Source organism: Salmo salar, chromosome ssa10 (assembly GCF_905237065.1).
Source record: "Salmo salar chromosome ssa10, Ssal_v3.1, whole genome shotgun sequence".
Classification (NCBI taxonomy): domain Eukaryota; kingdom Metazoa; phylum Chordata; class Actinopteri; order Salmoniformes; family Salmonidae; genus Salmo; species Salmo salar.
The window spans coordinates 117436781-117456536 of NC_059451.1; the positions used below are offsets into that span (position 1 = coordinate 117436781).

The window sequence follows — 19756 nt, forward strand, 5'->3', positions numbered from 1 at the left end:
CTAGGAGACAGAACGCATCTCCTTCCTGAGCAGTATGATGGCTGCATGGTCCCAGGGTGTTTATACTTGCGTACTATTGTTTGTACAGATGAACGTGGTACCTTTAGGCGTTTGGAAATTGCTCCCAAGGATGAACCAGACTTGTGGAGGTCTACAAAAAAAATTCTGAGGTCTTGGCTGATTTCTTTTGATTTTCCCTTGATGTCATGCAAAGAGGCACTGAGTTTGAAGGTAGGACTTGAAATACATCCACAGGTACACCTCCAAATGACTCAAATTATGTCAATTAGCCTATCAGAAGCTTCTAAAGGCATGACATAATTTTCTGTAATTTTCCATGCTGTTTAAAGGCACAGTCAATTTAGTGTATGTTAACTTCTGACCCACTGGAATTGTGATTAAGTGAAATAATCTGTCTGTAAACAATTGTTGGAAAAAATGACTTGCGTCATGCAGAAAGTAGATGTCCTAACCGACTTGCCAAAACTATAGTTCGTTAACAAGAAATTTGTGGAGTGGTTGAAAAACGATTTTTAATGACTCCAACCTTAGTGTATGTAAACTTCCGACTTCAACTGTATATGTAATGTAGTAGTGAAGCTTCTACCCTAATTCTCCCAACCAAGATTTAGAAACCCGTACTGGTTAGATCCAGAGGGAAGCCGTTAAGGAGAACATTGAGAACGTCTGGATGATTCCTTTGTGACGTCATATCATTCCAGAATGATGTGGCCTCTTGTCATGACTCATGACCAATGAATGAACAAAAGCAGTATGTCAGAGATTTGGCTATGTGGATTTTATGATATGGGCATTACAGGAAGATGTCAAATATCTGACTTTTATTTTTATTCTTCAGAACACCCAGAGGCATTGGCCATGTTCCAGGTCACCTACATTACAGTTGAGTTGCTCAGGTTGTTAGATTATTAAGTTGTTTTGATGAGGGTTCCTGCAATATGAAATGCTACGTACTCATTTGCATAGAACAGATCCAATTGGTCATAGATGAGGAAGTAGTATATCTTTTTTTAAATTGCAGTATATCTATAACTGAACAATCTGATTATCTGTGCAACAGGACTGCACTGTAGGCGACCTGGAACATGGCCACTACCACCACATGGTGACAGTTTCCTCTTCTCCGCTCCTGTCTATTGCACCAAGCTTCCTGTGTCTGTCGTGAAGATTATGTGAGCGGAGGTAAAATCTCACTGTCGAACCAGGCCAGATAGACTGAAGAGGTGTGAATTACCGACAGTTATGTTTCTACTCTGCCATCCATTCTCATCCTACCTTCAGACAACCAGCTGGAAAAGGGTTCCTTGTTTTGGATTGCTTTTATCATTGTGTTGGTTGCCTGCTCTGTATGGGAAAAGAGGAACATACGGTCACTGAAGTCCTCGGTCCGTAATGGCGCCCTGTTCCTTATATCATTTCAGGAAATGAGTCCCTTCTGGGTAGTGTAACTTATAAAAAATAAACATTTTATTTCACCAAATTTTAACATTTTGTAATGAAGAGCACATGTTCAATTTAGGATTTTTTTAAATAATAATTATCTGAACAAATATTTAAGTGCTAAATAAAGTAACAGGGCTGACGATTTCAACTTAAATCAGCCATAAACCCCTGGTGACAGGGGGAAGGGTCTGCATCAAAAAATATTGAATTGTTAAAACATTTGTAGCCTATATATGGATAATGACAGGGTTGACGTGTTATGCTCGACCTGCTTAGTTTTCCACCACAAAACACCAGAAAAATGGAGGGTTGACCCTTAAAACGAATCACTAATCTCATTAAATAAATAATCATCTTCAGAAATGTATTGTCAAAGCAACAATATAACTAGTACTTTACAACTTGATCCTAGACCAGCACTGAGCTGCCTCATGATGCTGTAGCAGTGCTGATCTAGGATCAGTTTTACCTTTTCAGATAATATTCAATGAGATTACGTGGAGTGGGTGGACGTGGTCCTAGATCAGCACTCCTGCTCTGAGACGCTTCGTGACTACAGGGCCCAGCTCTCCTAGTGAACACAGTATGGAGTCTACTGCGGTCTATTTAACAGTGTTACATACCAGATGTTTGGTATGATATTATTACTTTAACGTTATTTGTGGATAATTAATGTTAGTGTGGCATGTCGTAAGAGATGCCCTCCTTTATATTTGAGATTTTTTTTCAGAGAAAGAAAATTAAACTGAAGATACGTAAATGTCTGGTCTGTTAGGCTCCTGTTCCCTTACTTCCTGTAGTGTGAGTACACACACACACACACACACACAATACATTGGGTGGTTTAGACCTCTACTGTATATTATGAAGACCAGAAGGCAGCGTTACAACATTCAATGCTTCAGTTTTATTCAAAACAAGACTTTTCACCAATATAACATTATACAGAATATATACTGTATAGATCCGCTCCAGTACAAAACAAAGAACATTACAAAGTGTTACAAAGCTTTTTCATTGATTTTGGAATCCCGTCTTTATATATATATATATATATATATATATATATATATATATTTATTTTATTTTTTTCGTTTTTTGGGGGGGAAACACGTCAATAGTCTCACATTTTCAAAAGGCACAGCCGGTGCTATTTGAAAAGCATAGTGCATTCAATATCATACAATGAAAACGACAATGTTTCACATTCTGTAATGATGATTACAAACACAATTATACTTCTAGAGATGGGGGGGTTGAAATGGATGGGGGGGGAGTTGAGATGGATGAGGGGGTTGAAATGGATGGGGGGGTGAAATGGATGAGGGGGGCTGAGATGGATGAGGGGGGTGAGATGGTTGAGGGGGGTGGGCTGAAATGGATGGGGGATGAGGGGGTGAGATGGATGGGGGATGAGGGGGGTTGAGATGGATGGGGGATGAGGGGGGGTTGAGATGGATGGGGGTTGAGATGGATGAGGGGGAGAGATGAGTGGGGGGGTTGAGATGGATGAGGGGGGTTGAGATGGATGAGGGGAGGTGAGATGAGTGGGGGGGTTGAGATGGATGAGGGGGTGAGATGGATGAGGGGGGAGAGATGGTTGAGGGGGGAGAGATGGATGGGGGGTTGAGATGGATGAGGGGAGGTGAGATGAGTGTGGGGGGGTTGAGATGGATGGGGATGAGGGGGTTGAGATGGATGAGGGGGGGGTTGAGATGGATGAGGGGGGTTGAGATGGATGAGGTGAGATGAGTGGGGGGGTTGAGATGGATGAGGGGGGTTGAGATGGATGGGGGGTTGAGATGGATGAGGGGAGGTGAGATGAGTGGGGGGGGGTTGAGATGGATGAGGGGGGGTTGAGATGGATGGGGGATGAGGGGGGGTTGAGACTCCAAATCATAAGACAATTTGGAAGAAAATCAAGTGAAGGCTGATGGGAATTCATGATGCTTGATGCAGGTGGCAGTTGGTCCAATGAGCTGGATTGGGTTTTGAGAGCCTGAATCATGACTTGTGATTGGCAGGGGACAGGAGCAGGGGTGAGGGGGACCCGTCCAAGTTTGGCAGGGGGAGGTGTCCATTCATTAGGTTGGGGTACTGTGGACAGAGAAAGAGAGGTGTGGAGGTTCAGCCAATGCTCCTAAACTTTCTAAATCTAGTGCTGGGCAATGAAGAAAGAAGAGGCCTACACACTGCATATAATGCTGTCCCACAGTGTTTCAATCTTTGCAACAAATTCACAATGTTTCCAATTCACAGAAGCCTTGTCAAGGGGTGTATTCATTAGTCGGATTCTGTTGTAAAACATTTTGTATGTTTCAAAACGTTTTGCAACGGAAACCATTTACTGTTTACTTTAGGAAGCAAACTGAAAGAAATGGGGAGGGACCAACCTGAAAACGTTTTAAGTTTGGAGTAAACGGTTCCCGTCGCAAAACGTGTTGCAAAACGTGTTGCAACAGAATCTGACGAATGATTACACCCCGGGTCTCTGCTTCTATCACCAGAGGAACTGTAATCCTAGTTTCCTGTTGTTCTATGCACTGTGCTTCTTCCCTCCCTCCCTCCTCCTCTCCCTCCCTCCTGATCATTTCTCTCTCCCTAACTGGCTCTATAGAGGGTGAAGTGAATGAACTATGCATTGTACACAAAGAGGCTGCTTAGGTGTGTGATGTTGGGTGGGGAGGAGGAGGGCTGGATAGCTGCACAAATGAGGAGCAGGTCTGTGTCCCACACTGCACCCTATTTCCTACATAATGCACTAGTCAAAAGTAGTGCACTATATAGAGGATAGGGTGCCATTTGGGATGCGGACCAGGATCAGCCCTCGCCGAAACCAGATCAGACCGCCTCGGCTCCCCTGGGCTAAAACAGGAAGTATTCACAGGATATCTATCCCTCTCTGCCTATGTTAACGCTGAAACTGGAGGTATACTGACTTCGAGACGAAAGAGCTTCTCCTAATGTAACAAACCCAGCCAGGTCGATCTCTGTTATTGCAGTCAAACTCACTTCATTCACACACTGAGCGTATAGAACATCTGAAAAATGGTACAGGTAAGTGTACTTAAGATCAAATTGATAGAGAGGGATGTGAAAAAAGTTGTACATTTTACCAGGGCAGGTCAGGAGGTTGGACAACGGAAGACATGGAGAGAAATGATAACATAGATTCTGGCTGACACACATTAGCATACATGTGAACGGTATGCTCATCGTTACAGCTGAGTGGAATTCAACAGTCTAAGAACTCCTTCCTCACCTGTCCATCCTCGGGGGGAAACGAACAAGATGTGGCGATCAACCCAACAAACACTGTCCCTCTGCCTCCTTCCTCTCTCTCGCTCTCTCCATCCATCCTTCTTTCTCTCCCTCCCTGAACTCCCTCCTCAACTACCCATCTTGGGGAGTAAACAAAAAAAACACAGTCCATTCAGCACTTCTGTCTTTCACTCCCTCCCTCCAGGTTTTACCTGAAACAGTGATCGGTGTCCTTGTAGTCTGGCCGGGCTCAGAGGGGCTGAGGGACTTAGGCTGCTCCAAAAGTGAACGCCTGATAACAGAGAGCTGTGGCCCAGCAGCAGACCAGATGGAGTCTAGGGAGGGAAAATGAAAAGGGCAGAGAGAGAGAGAGCGGGGGGGGCAGAGAGAGATGGAGGGGGGGGGCAGAGAGTGAGAGAAAGAGGGGGGCAGAGAGAAAGATGGAGAGAGAGGGGGAGGGCAGAGAGAGTAAAGAGTATTTGAGTTTTATATCTCAACTCGGTGTTCTTATGAACAACTTAAACAAAGTCTGGTTCCTCCTTTCCATACAAGGGTGAGGTAGGTTGGAGAGGTACGGTGGTGAGGTAGGGTGGAGAGGTAGGGTGGTGAGGTAGGGTGGAGAGGTAGGTTGGAGAGGTAGGGTGGTGAGGTAGGGTGGAGAGGTAGGTTGGAGAGGTAGGGTGGTGAGGTAGGGTGGAGAGGTAGGGTGGAGAGGTAGGGTGGTGAGGTAGGGTGGAGAGGTAGGTTGGAGAGGTAGGTTGGAGAGGTAGGGTGGTGAGGTAGGTTGGAGAGGTAGGTTGGAGAGGTAGGGTGGTGAGGTAGGGTGGAGAGGTAGGGTGGAGAGGTAGGGTGGTGAGGTAGGGTAGTGAGGTAGGGTGGAGAGGTAGGGTGGTGAGGTAGGGTGGAGAGGTTGGTTGGTGAGGTAGGGTGGTGAGGTAGGGTGGAGAGGTAGGGTGGAGAGGTAGGGTGGAGAGGTAGGTTGGAGAGGTAGGTTGGAGAGGTAGGGTGGTGAGGTAGGTTGGAGAGGTAGGGTGGTGAGGTAGGTTGGAGAGGTAGGGTGGTGAGGTAGGGTGGAGAGGTAGGTTGGAGAGGTAGGGTGGAGAGGTAGGGTGGTGAGGTAGGGTGGAGAGGTAGAGTGGAGAGGTAGGTTGGAGAGGTAGGTTGGAGAGGTAGGGTGGTGAGGTAGGGTGGAGAGGTAGGTGGGAGAGGTAGGGTGGTGAGGTAGGTTGGAGAGGTAGGTTGGAGAGGTAGGGTGGTGAGGTAGGTTGGAGAGGTAGGTTGGAGAGGTAGGGTGGTGAGGTAGGTTGGAGAGGTAGGGTGTAGAGGTAGGGTGTAGAGGTAGGGTGGAGAGGTAGGGTGGAGAGGTAGAGTGGAGAGGTAGGGTGGTGAGGTAGGGTGGAGAGGTAGGTTGGAGAGGTAGGGTGGTGAGGTAGGGTGGAGAGGTAGAGTGGAGAGGTAGGGTGGTGAGGTAGGGTGGAGAGGTACGGTGGTGAGGTAGGGTGGTGAGGTAGGTTGGAGAGGTAGGGTGGTGAGGTAGGGTGGTGAGGTAGGGTGGAGAGGTAGGGTGGTGAGGTAGGGTAGAGGTAGGGTGGTGAGGTAGGGTGGAGAGGTAGAGTGGAGAGGTAGGGTGGTGAGGTAGGGTGGAGAGGTAGAGTGGAGAGGTAGGGTGGTGAGGTAGGTTGGAGAGGTAGGGTGGTGAGGTAGGTTGGAGAGGTAGGGGTGTAGAGGTAGGGGTGGAGAGGTAGGGTGTAGAGGTAGGGTGGAGAGGTAGGGTGGAGAGGTAGGGTGGAGAGGTAGGGTGGTGAGGTAGGGTGGAGAGGTAGGGTGGTGAGGTAGGGTGGTAGGGTGGTGAGGTAGGGTGAAGAGGTAGGGTGAAGAGGTAGGGTGGTGAGGTAGGGTGAAGAGGTAGGGTGGTGAGGTAGGGTGGAGAGGTAGGGTGGAGAGGTAGGGTGGAGAGGTAGGGTGGTGAGGTAGGGTGGAGAGGTAGGGTGGTGAGGTAGGGTGGAGAGGTAGAGTGGAGAGGTAGGGTGGTGAGGTAGGTTGGAGAGGTAGGGTGGTGAGGTAGGTTGGAGAGGTAGGGTGTAGAGGTAGGGTGGAGAGGTAGGGTGTAGAGGTAGGGTGGAGAGGTAGGGTGGAGAGGTAGAGTGGAGAGGTAGGGTGGTGAGGTAGGGTGGAGAGGTAGGGTGGTGAGGTAGGGTGGTAGGGTGGTGAGGTAGGGTGAAGAGGTAGGGTGGTGAGGTAGGGTGAAGAGGTAGGGTGGTGAGGTAGGGTGGAGAGGTAGGGTGGAGAGGTAGGGTGGAGAGGTAGGGTGGTGAGGTAGGGTGGAGAGGTAGGGTGGTGAGGTAGGGTGGTGAGGTAGGGTGAATGTTGTTAAGGTTTCACTCCTAGGTAATCATATCCCGTTGAACACCTGTAGGGGCTAGAGAGCAACATATGAAATGAATTTATCTCCCCCTCTGTCTCTCCCTTGTCAACTCCAGATGGAGATGTAGAGGGACCCAGTATTGTGGAGGGACCCAGCCCTGCATGACTGGTCTGCCTGCCTTTTCCTTCATATTAATGGAATGATTGGAGCATATGGTATCACTTAGCCCCCCCACCTCATACCATCTCTCCCTCTCTCCCTCTCCCTCTCTCATACCATCTCTCTCTCTCCTCTCCCTCTCCCTCTCTCATACCATCTCTCTCTCTCTCATACCATCTCACTCTCATACCCCTCTCTCTCTCTCTCTCTCTCTCTCTCTCTCTCTCTCTCTCATACCATCTCTCTCTCTCTCTCTCTCTCTCTCTCTCTCTCTCTCTCTCTCTCTCTCTCTCTCTCATACCCCCTCTTCTCTCTCTCTCTTTCTCTCTCTCTCATACCCCCTCTCTCCTCTCTCTCATACCATCTCTCTCTCTCATACCCCCTCTCTCTCTCTCTCATACCATCTCTCTCTCTCTCTCTCTCTCTCTCTCTCTCTCTCTCTCTCATACCCTCTCTCTCTCTCTCTCTCTCTCTCTCTCTCATATACCATCTCTCTCTCTCATACCTTCTCTCTCTCTCTCTCTCTCATACCATCTCTCTCTCTCTCATACCTTCTCTCTCTCTCTCTCTCTCATACCATCTCTCTCTCTCTCATACCTTCTCTCTCTCTCTCTCTCTCATACTCTCTCTCATACCATCTCTCTTTCTCTCTCTCTCATATACCATCTCTCTCTCTCATACCCTCTCTCTCTCTCTCTCTCTCATACCTTCTCTCTCTCTCTCTCTCTCATACTCTCTCTCTCATACCATCTCATACCATCTCTTTCTCTCTCTCTCTCTCATACCATCTCTCTCTCTCTCATACCTTCTCTCTCTCTCTCTCTCTCATACTCTCTCTCTCATACCATCTCATACCATCTCTTTCTCTCTCTCTCTCTCATACCATCTCTCTTTCTCTCTCTCTCTCATACCATCTCTCTCTCTCTCATACCCTCTCTCTCTCTCTCTCTCTCTCTCTCTCTCTCTCTCTCTCTCTCTCTCTCTGACTAGGACAGGATATGTGTAAATCTCTTGTTTTTCCTCTGGTCTTCCTTTGCACCGCTATAAACAGTGTTTCAGTTGTTGTTTCTGTATAAGCTGTACCACTGTCTGTGGAGAAGTCTTCTTTCTGATGATGAAAATGTGGTTCAGCAAAGCCTCATGATTTTTTTACATGACAAAAAAAACACAAACTAAAATACACACTGGAAAATCTGTATTTGGATGTGAATTTTTGAATACTGCTTGAGTTTTGATCGTGTGCTCCGTAACATAGTACTGTAAAAAGACCCATATCATCTAGAAGACTGGGTCCGATGTGGCTGAGCGGTCTGGGCCTGCTCTAGCTGGGCTTTGGGGACACAGATAGACTCCAGCCTCCATCTCCCCCCGTAACCAGGCAGGCCTCAGTACAGATGGGAAGGAAAGAAAAATCACTCCAACACTATACTCTATCTTAGAGAAGATTAACTAGCATCACTCACGAGTGAGATGTGAGTGGGCAAGTCTTCCCCAACAACAGCAACCTGATATGGAGTGGAATCAGTTTACCTGACTTTATGATGTTGGAAATAGGGTTTATTAATGATGCTAGTGTTAAGTATTCACTGGTGCTGTATCATGTCAAATAGCAGTATAGTTCACCATACCTGTGCAGTGAAGAAGGTGTGGGTGAGGGATCCGGACGGTAGGGCGGGGCTATTGAGGGCTATCGAGCCGATATCACTTCCTGTCAAGAGCAGGGAGGGGGCGGAGATCTCTAGGGATTTGGGCTTATTGGTTTTGGGTGGGAGTCCATGACAACTGTCTCCATGACTACTACCACTAACCCTACTAACACCATTGGTCCTCTTCTCCGGAGGCTGCAGGGCCTGCTCTCTCTCTCTAAGCCCAGAAGAGAGATTCAAAGGCTGGGCTCCCTGGTCAGAGTCCTCCCCCTCCTCCTCCTCTTCAGCCTCTGGGCTCCAGCCTCCTCGGCCTGGCCCTGGCTGGGGGTTAGGGCTGTGGTGGGAGGAGGAGGGCGGAGAGTGGCGCTGGTGTTGGTGTTGGGTATAATGGTGGAGAGGGGAGGGTTTGGATGGCCTGTGGGTGCTGAAGGATTGTGATGAAGGCTCAGGCTTGATGAGGGACAGTGAGGGTGGAGTCCTCTCGGTGGTACCCGTCCCAAATCGGATGACTCCGGAGCGGGCCTCGTCCTGCTGTCTCTCCTGTCTCTCCCTCAGGGCCCGGAGCAACTCCTCGGAAGGAGAATGGAGGGTGTTGATGCTGAAGGAAGAGTAGAGGCCAGAGCAGAAGTACTTGTTATGACACGCAGCCTGCTGGGCCGCCGCAGCCGCCCCTAACGCTGCCCCCAGGGCCCTCCTCTGCTGCTGCGCCTCCTCCTCCTCTTCCTCCTCCTCCTCTACATCCAGGTCCTGGATGTCCTGGTCCTCGTGGAGCGTAACCCGGCCAGAAGCCAAGCCCATCTCCACTGCTGCTGGGTCCATCTTTAATATTTCCGGGAATGAGACAAACTTGTAGACAAACTTCTGTCCGATCACCTTCTTGATAATGTTCTGGGGCACATAGAACATCATATTGAGATTAGTGTGCAGGTTGAACCGAAAAATGTTTTTGTGAATTCCCTAATATTTTATTCATATATATAATTACAGACAAAATATTTAATACACATTTATGAGCTGATAAGAAGACCACATACATGTTCATTTTCTATTGTCAGTAAATAACAGAACTCTAAATTATCAGTGTTGACGCAACCATTTTGATTTCAACATTTCATTCATAGAAAAAAAAAAAATTGCTACCAAAGCCATCTAAAATGATAACAAAATGTCTGAAATTCTACAGTGTGTGGGTATGTGATGCATCATCGTCTCTGGGCTATGCTGTTTGTTAGGTGAAACAAGAGGAAGTGGAACTATCTGCCAGTGGGGATCTTCGGGTTGAAAAAGAAGAACAATAAACAGCATGAAGTTACCATGAAATGTCACATCGACCGAAATGTCAAATAAACAGTGCAGAAATAACTGTGGTTGGGAGTATTCTAATACAAGAGGGCTGTACCTTGAGTGAAGTGACATCAAAACCAAATGTCAAACAAACAAGAGGGCTGTACCTTGTCATATAGTAGTATCTCAGAGCTCAGCTTGTCGTAGTTCATATTAGTCTCATTTATTTGTAGTAGTATGTCTGGGTGAGTAATTGTACATTGTGGTAGTAGTGTTTAGTTTACTGTTTGTGTAGTGTAAATGTAGTACCTTGTCATAGTAGTATCTCAGAGCTCTGCTCAGCTTGTCGTAGTTCATGTTGGTTTTGTTCTTGCGGAGCCCCCACAGCTTGGCCACCTCCTCTGACTTGAGCAGTTTAAACTCCCCTTCAGTGGACGTCCAGCAGATCAGGTGCTTGTGACTCTGGTCCAATAACAGCTGTAACAGGAACTGCCACAGCGTGATAGCACTGTCCATACCTAGAGGGTCATAGACCATTGATGGCATCAACATGGAACCAGTGCAGTGGTGTAAAGTACAGAAGTAAAAACAATTTAAAGTACTACTTAACTAGTTTATTTTTGTGTCTATACTTTACTATTTATATTTTTGAAAACTTTTACTTCACTAGATTCCTAAAGAAATTATTGTACTTTTTACTCCAAACATTTTCCCTGACACCCAGACGTACTGGTTGCATTTTCAATGCTTAGCAGGACAGGAACATGGTCTAATTCACACACTTATCAAGAGAACATCCCTGGTCATCTCTACTGCCTCTGATCTGGAGGACTCACTAAACAGAGAACATCCCTGGTCATCCCTACTGCCTCTGATCTGGAGGACTCACTAAACAGAGAACATCCCTGGTCATCCCTACTGCCTCTGATCTGGTGGACTCACTAAACAGAGAACATCCCTGGTCATCCCTACTGCCTCTGATCTGGAGGACTCACTAAACAGAGAACATCCCTGGTCGTCCCTACTGCCTCTGATCTGGAGGACTCACTAAACAGAGAACATCCCTGGTCATCCCTACTGCCTCTGATCTGGAGGACTCACTAAACAGAGAACATCCCTGGTCATCCCTACTGCCTCTGATCTGGAGGACTCACTAAACAGAGAACATCCCTGGTCGTCCCTACTGCCTCTGATCTGGAGGACTCACTAAACAGAGAACATCCCTGGTCATCCCTACTGCCTCTGATCTGGAGGACTCACTAAACAGAGAACATCCCTGGTCATCCCTACTGCCTCTGATCTGGAGGACTCACTAAACAGAGAACATCCCTGGTCGTCCCTACTGCCTCTGATCTGGAGGACTCACTAAACAGAGAACATCCCTGGTCATCCCTACTGCCTCTGATCTGGAGGACTCACTAAACAGAGAACATCCCTGGTCGTCCCTACTGCCTCTGATCTGGAGGACTCACTAAACAGAGAACATCCCTGGTCATCCCTACTGCCTCTGATCTGGAGGACTCACTAAACAGAGAACATCCCTGGTCGTCCCTACTGCCTCTGATCTGGTGGACTCACTAAACAGAGAACATCCCTGGTCATCCCTACTGCCTCTGATCTGGAGGACTCACTAAACAGAGAACATCCCTGGTTGTCCCTACTGCCTCTGATCTGGAGGACTCACTAAACAGAGAACATCCCTGGTCATCCCTACTGCCTCTGATCTGGAGGACTCACTAAACAGAGAACATCCCTGGTCATCCCTACTGCCTCTGATCTGGAGGACTCACTAAACAGAGAACATCCCTGGTCATCCCTACTGCCTCTGATCTGGAGGACTCACTAAACAGAGAACATCCCCGGTCATCCCTACTGCCTCTGATCTGGAGGACTCACTAAACAGAGAACATCCCCGGTCATCCCTACTGCCTCTGATCTGGAGGACTCACTAAACAGAGAACATCCCCGGTCGTCCCTACAACCTCTGATCTGGAGGACTCACTAAACAGAGAACATCCCCGGTCATCCCTACTACCTCTGATCTGGAGGACTCACTAAACAGAGATTATCCCTGGTCGTCCCTACTACCTCTGATCTGGAGGACTCACTAAACAGAGAACATCCCTGGTCATCCCTACTGCCTCTGATCTGTCAGACTCACTGAACACAAATATTTTGTTTATAAATGATGCCTGGGTGTGCCGCTGGCTATCCATAAATAAAATTAAAAAACAAGAAAATCGTGCCATCTGGTTTGCTTAATATAAGGAATTTGAAATGATTTATACTTTAATATTTGAGCAATTACATTTACTTTTGATACTTAAGTATATTTAAAACCAAATACTTTTAAACTTTTACTCAAGTAGTATTTTACTGGGTGACTTTCACTTTTACATTAGTTATTTTCTATTACGGTATCTTCACTTTTACTCTAGTGTGAAAATTGGGCACTTTTTCCATCACTGAACCAGGGTTGTTGTACTGTCCAGGAGCAGGCTGGAGGATGGACAATAGGCCAGCCGCCGGAGGGTGACCCTGGGCTGTTCCTAGCCTGTTGCTGTAGTAGCTGTAGTAGCCTACACTGTGACGTGTGAAGACAAGTCACAGTGTGAAATAGAACAGTGCAGACTAGTATGTGTAATGTAAAGTAACAGAGGAGATGGGGGGGGGGGGGGGGTAAAGTAGGAACAACAGCTCAAGCCAGAAGTATGCTGCGGTCCAACCTGGCTGAGGCTACAGGAAGTATGACGGGCCGAGAGGGAGAGCGAGAGAGGGGAAGACGGGGAGGAGCGACCAGGGTGGGTTTTGTCGTTTAATGGAGGAATGTGCAGTCCTATGAGTTCCTGTCTGCCTGGTTAATCACAGTCTACACGCTAGCACACAGGCTGACTAGTCTTGTCTAAAGTAGTACACTTCATAGAGAATAGTCTTGTCTAAAGTAGTGCACTTCATAGAGAATAGTCTTGTCTAAAGTAGTGCACTTCATAGGGAGTAGTCTTGTCTAAAGTAGTGCACTTCATAGGGAATAGTCTTGTCTAAAGTAGTGCACTTCATAGGGAATAGTCTTGTCTAAAGTAGTGCACTTCATAGGGAATAGTCTTGTCTAAAGTAGTGCACTTCATAGAGAATAGTCTTGTCTAAAGTAGTGCACTTCATAGGGAATAGTCTTGTCTAAAGTAGTGCACTTCATAGGGAATAGTCTTGTCTAAAGTAGTGCACTTCATAGGGAGTAGTCTTGTCTAAAGTAGTGCACTTCATAGAGAGTAGTCTTGTCTAAAGTAGTGCACTTCATAGGGAATAGTCTTGTCTAAAGTAGTGGTCTTCATATGGAATAGTCTTGTCTAAAGTAGTGCACTTCATAGGGAATAGTCTTATCTAAAGTAGTGCACTTCATAGGGAATAGTCTTGTCTACAGTAGTGCACTTCATAGGGAATAGTCTTGTCTAAAGTAGTGCACTTCATAGGGAATAGTCTTGTCTAAAGTAGTGCACTTCATAGGGAATAGTCTTGTCTAAAGTAGTGCACTTCATAGGGAATAGTCTTGTCTAAAGTAGTGCACTTCATAGGGAGTAGTCTTGTCTAAAGTAGTGCACTTCATAGGGAATAGTCTTGTCTAAAGTAGTACACTTCATAGGGAGTAGTCTTGTCTAAAGTAGTGCACTTCATAGGGAATAGTCTTGTCTAAAGTAGTGCACTTCATAGGGAATAGTCTTGTCTAAAGTAGTGCACTTCATAGGGAATAGTCTTGTCTAAAGTAGTGCACTTCATAGGGAATAGTCTTGTCTAAAGTAGTGCACTTCATAGGGAATAGTCTTGTCTAAAGTAGTGCACTTCATAGGGAATAGTCTTGTCTAAAGTAGTGCACTTCATAGGGAGTTGTCTTGTCTAAAGTAGTGCACTTCATAGGGAATAGTCTTGTCTAAAGTAGTGCACTTCATAGGGAATAGTCTTGTCTAAAGTAGTGCACTTCATAGGGAATAGTCTTGTCTAAAGTAGTGCACTTCATAGGGAATAGTCTTGTCTAAAGTAATGCACTTCATAGGGAATAACCTGGGAAACTGTTCTCTGGTTCTGGTTTAATATGAGACAAACTCAATGATCGGTGTTCTGATGAGGAAAGTGAAATATTATTGACCCTGATCAATGAATGCATTATCAAACCTACACACACACACACACACACACACACACACGCGCGCGCGCGTACGGACACACACACGCGTACGGACACACACACGCGTACGGACACATGCTTACGTAGTACACACACACACACGTACACACCTAGACACATACACACAAACATACACACACATCGTCAGAACACATTTCCGGCACAAAGTATCCCTAGAGTTTTCTATCTGTTATGTCAAACCACAAAACTGTCAAAGTCAGGACTTCCTCCTATTCTACTGTCAAGGACACATTGGTAGGGAGAGGGGGGATCCAACACTATGGGGCGCATTTCCCCAATCCTGTTCCACTTCCGACTCACTGCCTGCCTGGGTCATGGGATCAAGTGAAACTGTCCCTCTCACACTCCACCCCTTGGACATATACTAGGACAAAACAAATGACTGCTTTAAGAGGGCATTCTATGTTTAGGGTTCCTAGTGGCCGGGGGACTTTAATGCAGGGAAACTTAAATCAGCTTTACATCATTTCTATCAGCATGTTAAATGTGCAACCAGAGGGAAAACAAATTCTACAACACCTTTACTCCACACACAGAGACGCGTACAAAGCTCTCCCTCACCCTCCATTTGGCAAATCTGACCACAATTCTATCCTCCTGATTCCTGCTTACAAGCAAAAATTAAAGCAGGAAGCACCAGTGACTCGGTCTATAAAAAAAAGTGGTCAGAAGTAGCAGATGCAAAACTACAGGACTGTTTTGCTAGCACAGACTGGAATATGTTCCGGGATTCTTCCTGGAAGAATCAAGGACGTCGTCCCCACAGTGACTGTACGTACATACCCCAACCAGAAACCATGGCTTACAGGCAACATTCGCACTGAGCTAAACCCGGAAGCTGCACTCCGACAAACCATCAAACAGGCAAGCATCAATACAGGACTAAGATTGAATCATACTACACCGGCTCAGACGCTCGTCAGATGTGGCAGGGGATGCAAACTATTAAGAGACTACAAAGGGAAGCACAGCCAAGAGCTTCCCAATGACATGAGCCAACCAGACGAGTTAAATGACTTCTATGCTCTCTTCGAGGCAAGTAACACTGAAACATGCATGAGAGCATCAGCTGTTCCGGACGACTGTGTGATCACGCTCTCCGCCGCCGATGTAAGACCTTCAAACAGGTCAACATTCACAAGGCCGCAGGGCCAGATGGATTACCAGGACGTGTACTCTGAGCATGTGCTGACCAACTGGCAAGTGTCTTCACTAACATTTTCAACCTCTCCCTGTCTGAGTCTATAATACCAACATGTTTCAAGCAGACCACCATAGTCTCTGTGCCCAAGAACACTAAGGTAACTTGCCTAAATGACTACCGACCCGTAGCACTCACTTCTGTAGCCATGAAATACTTTGAAAAGCTCGTCATGGCTCACATCAACACAATTATCCCAGAAACCCTACACCCACTCCAATTTGCATACCGCACCAACAAATCCACAGATGACGCAATCTCTATTGCACTCCACACTGCCCTTTCACACCTGGACAAAAGGAACACCTATGTGAGAATGCTATTCATTGACTACTCCTCAGCATTCAACACCATAGTGCCCTCAAAGCTCATCATTAAGCTAAGGACCCTGGGACCAAACACCTCCCTCTGCAACTGGATCCTGGACATCCTGATGGGCCACCCCTAGGTAGTAAGAGTAGGTAACAACACATCCGCCACACTGATCCTCAACACGGGGGCCCCTCAGGGGCTCAGTCCCCTCCTGTACTCCCTGTTCACTCATGACTGCACGACCAGGCACGACTCCAACACCATCATCAAGTTTGCAGATGACACAACAGTGGTAGGCCTGATCACAGACAACGATGAGACAGCCTATAGGGAGGAGGTCAGAGACCTGACAGTGTGGTGGAAGGACAACAACTTCTCCCTCAACGTGATCAAGACAAAGGAGATGATTGTGGACTACAGAGAAACGACGGGGCTGTAGTGGATCAGGCTGAGAGCTTCAAGTTCCTTGGCATCCACATCACCAACAAACTAACATGGTCCAAGCACACCAAGACAGTTGTGAAGAGGGCACGACAAAGCCTATTCCCCCTCAGGAGACTGAAAAGATTTGGCATGGGTCCTCAGATCCTCAAAAGGTTTTACAGATGCACCATCGAGAGCATCCTGACGGGTTGCATCCCTGCCTGGTATGGCAACTGCTCGGCCTCCAACCGCAAGGCAATACAGAGGGTAGTGCGTACAGCCCAGTACATCACTGGGGCCAAGCTTCCTGCCTTCCAGGTCCTTTATACCAGGCGGTGTCAGAGGAAGACCCTAAAAATTGTCTAAGACTCCAGCCACCCTAGTCATAGAGTGTTCTCTCTGCTACCGCATGGAAAGCGGTACCAGAACGCCAAGACTAGGTCCAAGAGGCTTCTAAATAGCTTCTACCCCCAAGCCATAAGAACAGCTAATTAAATGACTGCCCAGATTATTTGCATTGCCCCCCCCCCCCCTCCCCTTCTACGCTGCTGGCACTCTCTGTTATTATCTATGCATAGCCACTTTAATAACTACCTACATGTACATAATTACCTCAACACCGGTGCCCCCGCACATTGACTCTGTACTGGTACCCCCTGTATATAACCCCACTATTGTTATTTACTGCTGCTCTTTAATTTCTTGTTATTCTTATCTCGTTATTTTTTTAGTTTTTTTCTTAAAACTGCAATGTTGGTTAGGGGCTTGTAAGTAAGCATTTCACTGTAAGGTCTACACCTGTTGTATTCGACGCATGTGACAAATAAAATTTGATTTGATTTGATTTAATTAAGTTCAACTTTCCACGTCACCTCAGCAATCATTTAAACACAGTTTTGTGCGAAAACATTTGTCACCTTTGTAATATGAACCATGATCTTCCTGGTTATTCAGAGTTCACACAAAGCCATCCAGTGTTTTGGGGAACGGAAACTCCTAATGTGATTAGGTGCTGTGTGTGGAGACAACTTAACCATGACTAAATCTGCTCTCTTCCTGTTCACATTCACAGTCCGTCGCTCGCTGGAAAATCCAACCACCGATTGCGAGTGAACCCCATAGTCGTTACATACGGCCAGCTTCAGAAAGCCCAAGCGGTGTTTTGAGTTGAATCTAGGTAGCTCTGTATAATACCCAACTTCTTTTTTATTATCTATTTATGTAACTGTCTGTCTCATTCTCTTACTTTTGAATAGAATAGTATGACTAAAACATAATTCACACAGGAGATTAGACAGAGTTGAAATAGACACACTCCAATACTGTGTATTTATTTTTCTGTCTCACTGACAAAGTTTGAAGATGTTTTCACTACCAGACAGATGCAAACCGGAAGCTCGTAGAAATGTTGTATAGTCTACTCCAGACCAGACAAACTAGAAACTCTCTTGCTGAAAGATCCTATTCTATTCCTCTGTTACACTGAGTTTACAGTAAAACGTGAATAAACAGCAACAATACATCTAGCTTTATGAATTTATGAATTTTGGTATAGACTAGAAACAAAACTACCTGTCCACATGTGGTCTACTCACACATATAATCTACAATAATTGAGATCAGTTTACCTAATTCATCAACCTACCTTTCAAAATCCATGTTGACTTTTCACTATCAAAGAAACAATGAAAAACCATAATAACATAACATAAAAACACATTTACTTGTTTTTACATTACCTGCGATCTCTTGTTTGCCTTTCCTTGAAACTCCTTGAAAAAGTTTATGATGAAATTTGTATGACCCCTTGTTTTTCCATTCTGACTGCCGTCTAGCTTGGCTACATGGCTCTGCTGGACTGAAATAGGATCCTGGCTTCTTTTTCTCTTTCTGAGCAGGAAGTTGGAGCAGGCAGACAGAGAGCCGGCTGGCTTCCTCTTCCCTACGATTCCCCAGGCGTTTTGCCGTCTATGTAAACACGCCTTTCCTCCTCCCTCTCTCTCTCTCTCTCTCTCTCTCTCTCTCTCTCTCTCTCTCTCTCTCTCTCTCTCTCTCTCTCTCTCTCTCTCTCTCTCTCTCTCTCTCTCTCTCTCTCTCTCTCTCTTTCTCTCTCTCTCTCTCTACGCGCCGATGGCCAACGTTGCTCTCGATTATAACACACATGGTAATATTGTAACTCTCCAACTTACTCAACAGTTAAGCTGACATCAAATAGAATACAATTGTATTTGTCACATGTTTCGTAAACAACAAGTGTAGACTAACAGTAGCTGTGTTTCCACTAAGTTCAGTTGTTTTTCTGTGGACATTTAGAAAGTTTGGATAGAAAAATGTGTTTCCATTAAACTGTGTTGTGTCGATTAAAAACAGCTGTAAAAACTGAAAGTGTCCAATACAAATGTAGTGGTTGAAGTGTTTCCATTACCCATTTAGACAAATTACACATTAATAATTTGGCCAACCCGTATGCCCTCCCATCTATCTATTTCATGTCTCAGGAAGTATGGGTGCTGAGGGTGCTGCCCTGAAAAATCTGAATAAAAAAATATATAAAAAAAAAAAAAAGAAAATGAAAATTCTCACAAAAGTGGTGCACAGAGCCTTTAATAGTTCTGCATTAGTGGATGATATAGCAGTCTGCAGCACCAGCACGGACAATACAATTTGTACGTGGTGACATATGCCCTGCGTACCTTCAAAAATGATTCTGCAATCATCATTCATTTAACAACAAAAAAAACACCATTTACCAAATAATTTCTCGCATTATATAAAAAATCACTCCTATCAAACAGATAAAAAATGTTGTCGATTTTTAGAAAGTTTCTCCTATAGCTGCTGTTTCCATTACACATGTCGCAAGGATTTTTGTTGTTGTTGCAACATTGCTTTTGTCTATTAAACCTTGTTCAATGGAAATCTAGTGAAATGCTTATGGGCCCTTCCAACAATACAGAGAGGAAAAAAGAGAAATAATAGAAAAAGAATAACACGAGGAATAAATAAGTAACACAATGAGTAACGACAACTTGGCTATATGGCTATATCAGTACCAAGTCGCTGTGCAGCGCTGAGTGGTGATTGAGATAGATATGTATATATAGGTAGGGATAGAGTGACTAGGCAACAGGATAGATAAACAGTCGCTGCAGCGTGTGTGACGAGTCAAAAGAGTTAGTGCAAAAAGGGTCAATGCAGATAGTCCGGGTGAGCTTAACTATTTAACTAACTATTTCGCAATCTTATGGCTTTGGGGGCAGAAGCTGTTCAGAGTCCTGGTGGTTCCAGATTTGGTGCATCTGTACCGCTTGCCAAGTCAATGACTTGGGTGACTGGAATGTTTTTAGGGCCTTCCTCTGACACCGCCTGGTATAGAGGTCCTGGATGGCAGGGAGCTCGGCCTCAGTGATGTACTGGGCCGTACGCACTACCCTCTGTAGCGG

General features: G+C 45.9%; 1 protein-coding gene across 2 annotated transcripts; it reads right to left on the minus strand.

Moving 5' to 3' along the window:
- Window positions 1-3209: 3209 nt before the first annotated feature.
- LOC106561680 (ETS domain-containing protein Elk-3) lies at window positions 3210-18328 on the minus strand. 2 transcript variants are annotated; one of them, XR_006757106.1, is made up of 5 exons: window positions 18053-18328; window positions 10489-10697; window positions 8878-9783; window positions 4727-5060; window positions 3210-3561 (listed from the first exon to the last, which is right to left on the minus strand). XR_006757106.1 is itself a non-coding variant. In XM_014125862.2 (5 exons), exons 2-5 carry the CDS (start codon window positions 10693-10695, stop codon window positions 3469-3471), a joined length of 1329 nt encoding a protein of 442 aa, XP_013981337.1. In that variant the 5' UTR covers window positions 10696-10697; window positions 18053-18328; the 3' UTR covers window positions 3217-3468. The 2 variants fall into 2 exon arrangements, 1 of the variants encoding a protein (XP_013981337.1); XM_014125862.2 differs by having other exon boundaries at window positions 3217-3561; window positions 4938-5060.
- Window positions 18329-19756: the final 1428 nt, after the last annotated feature.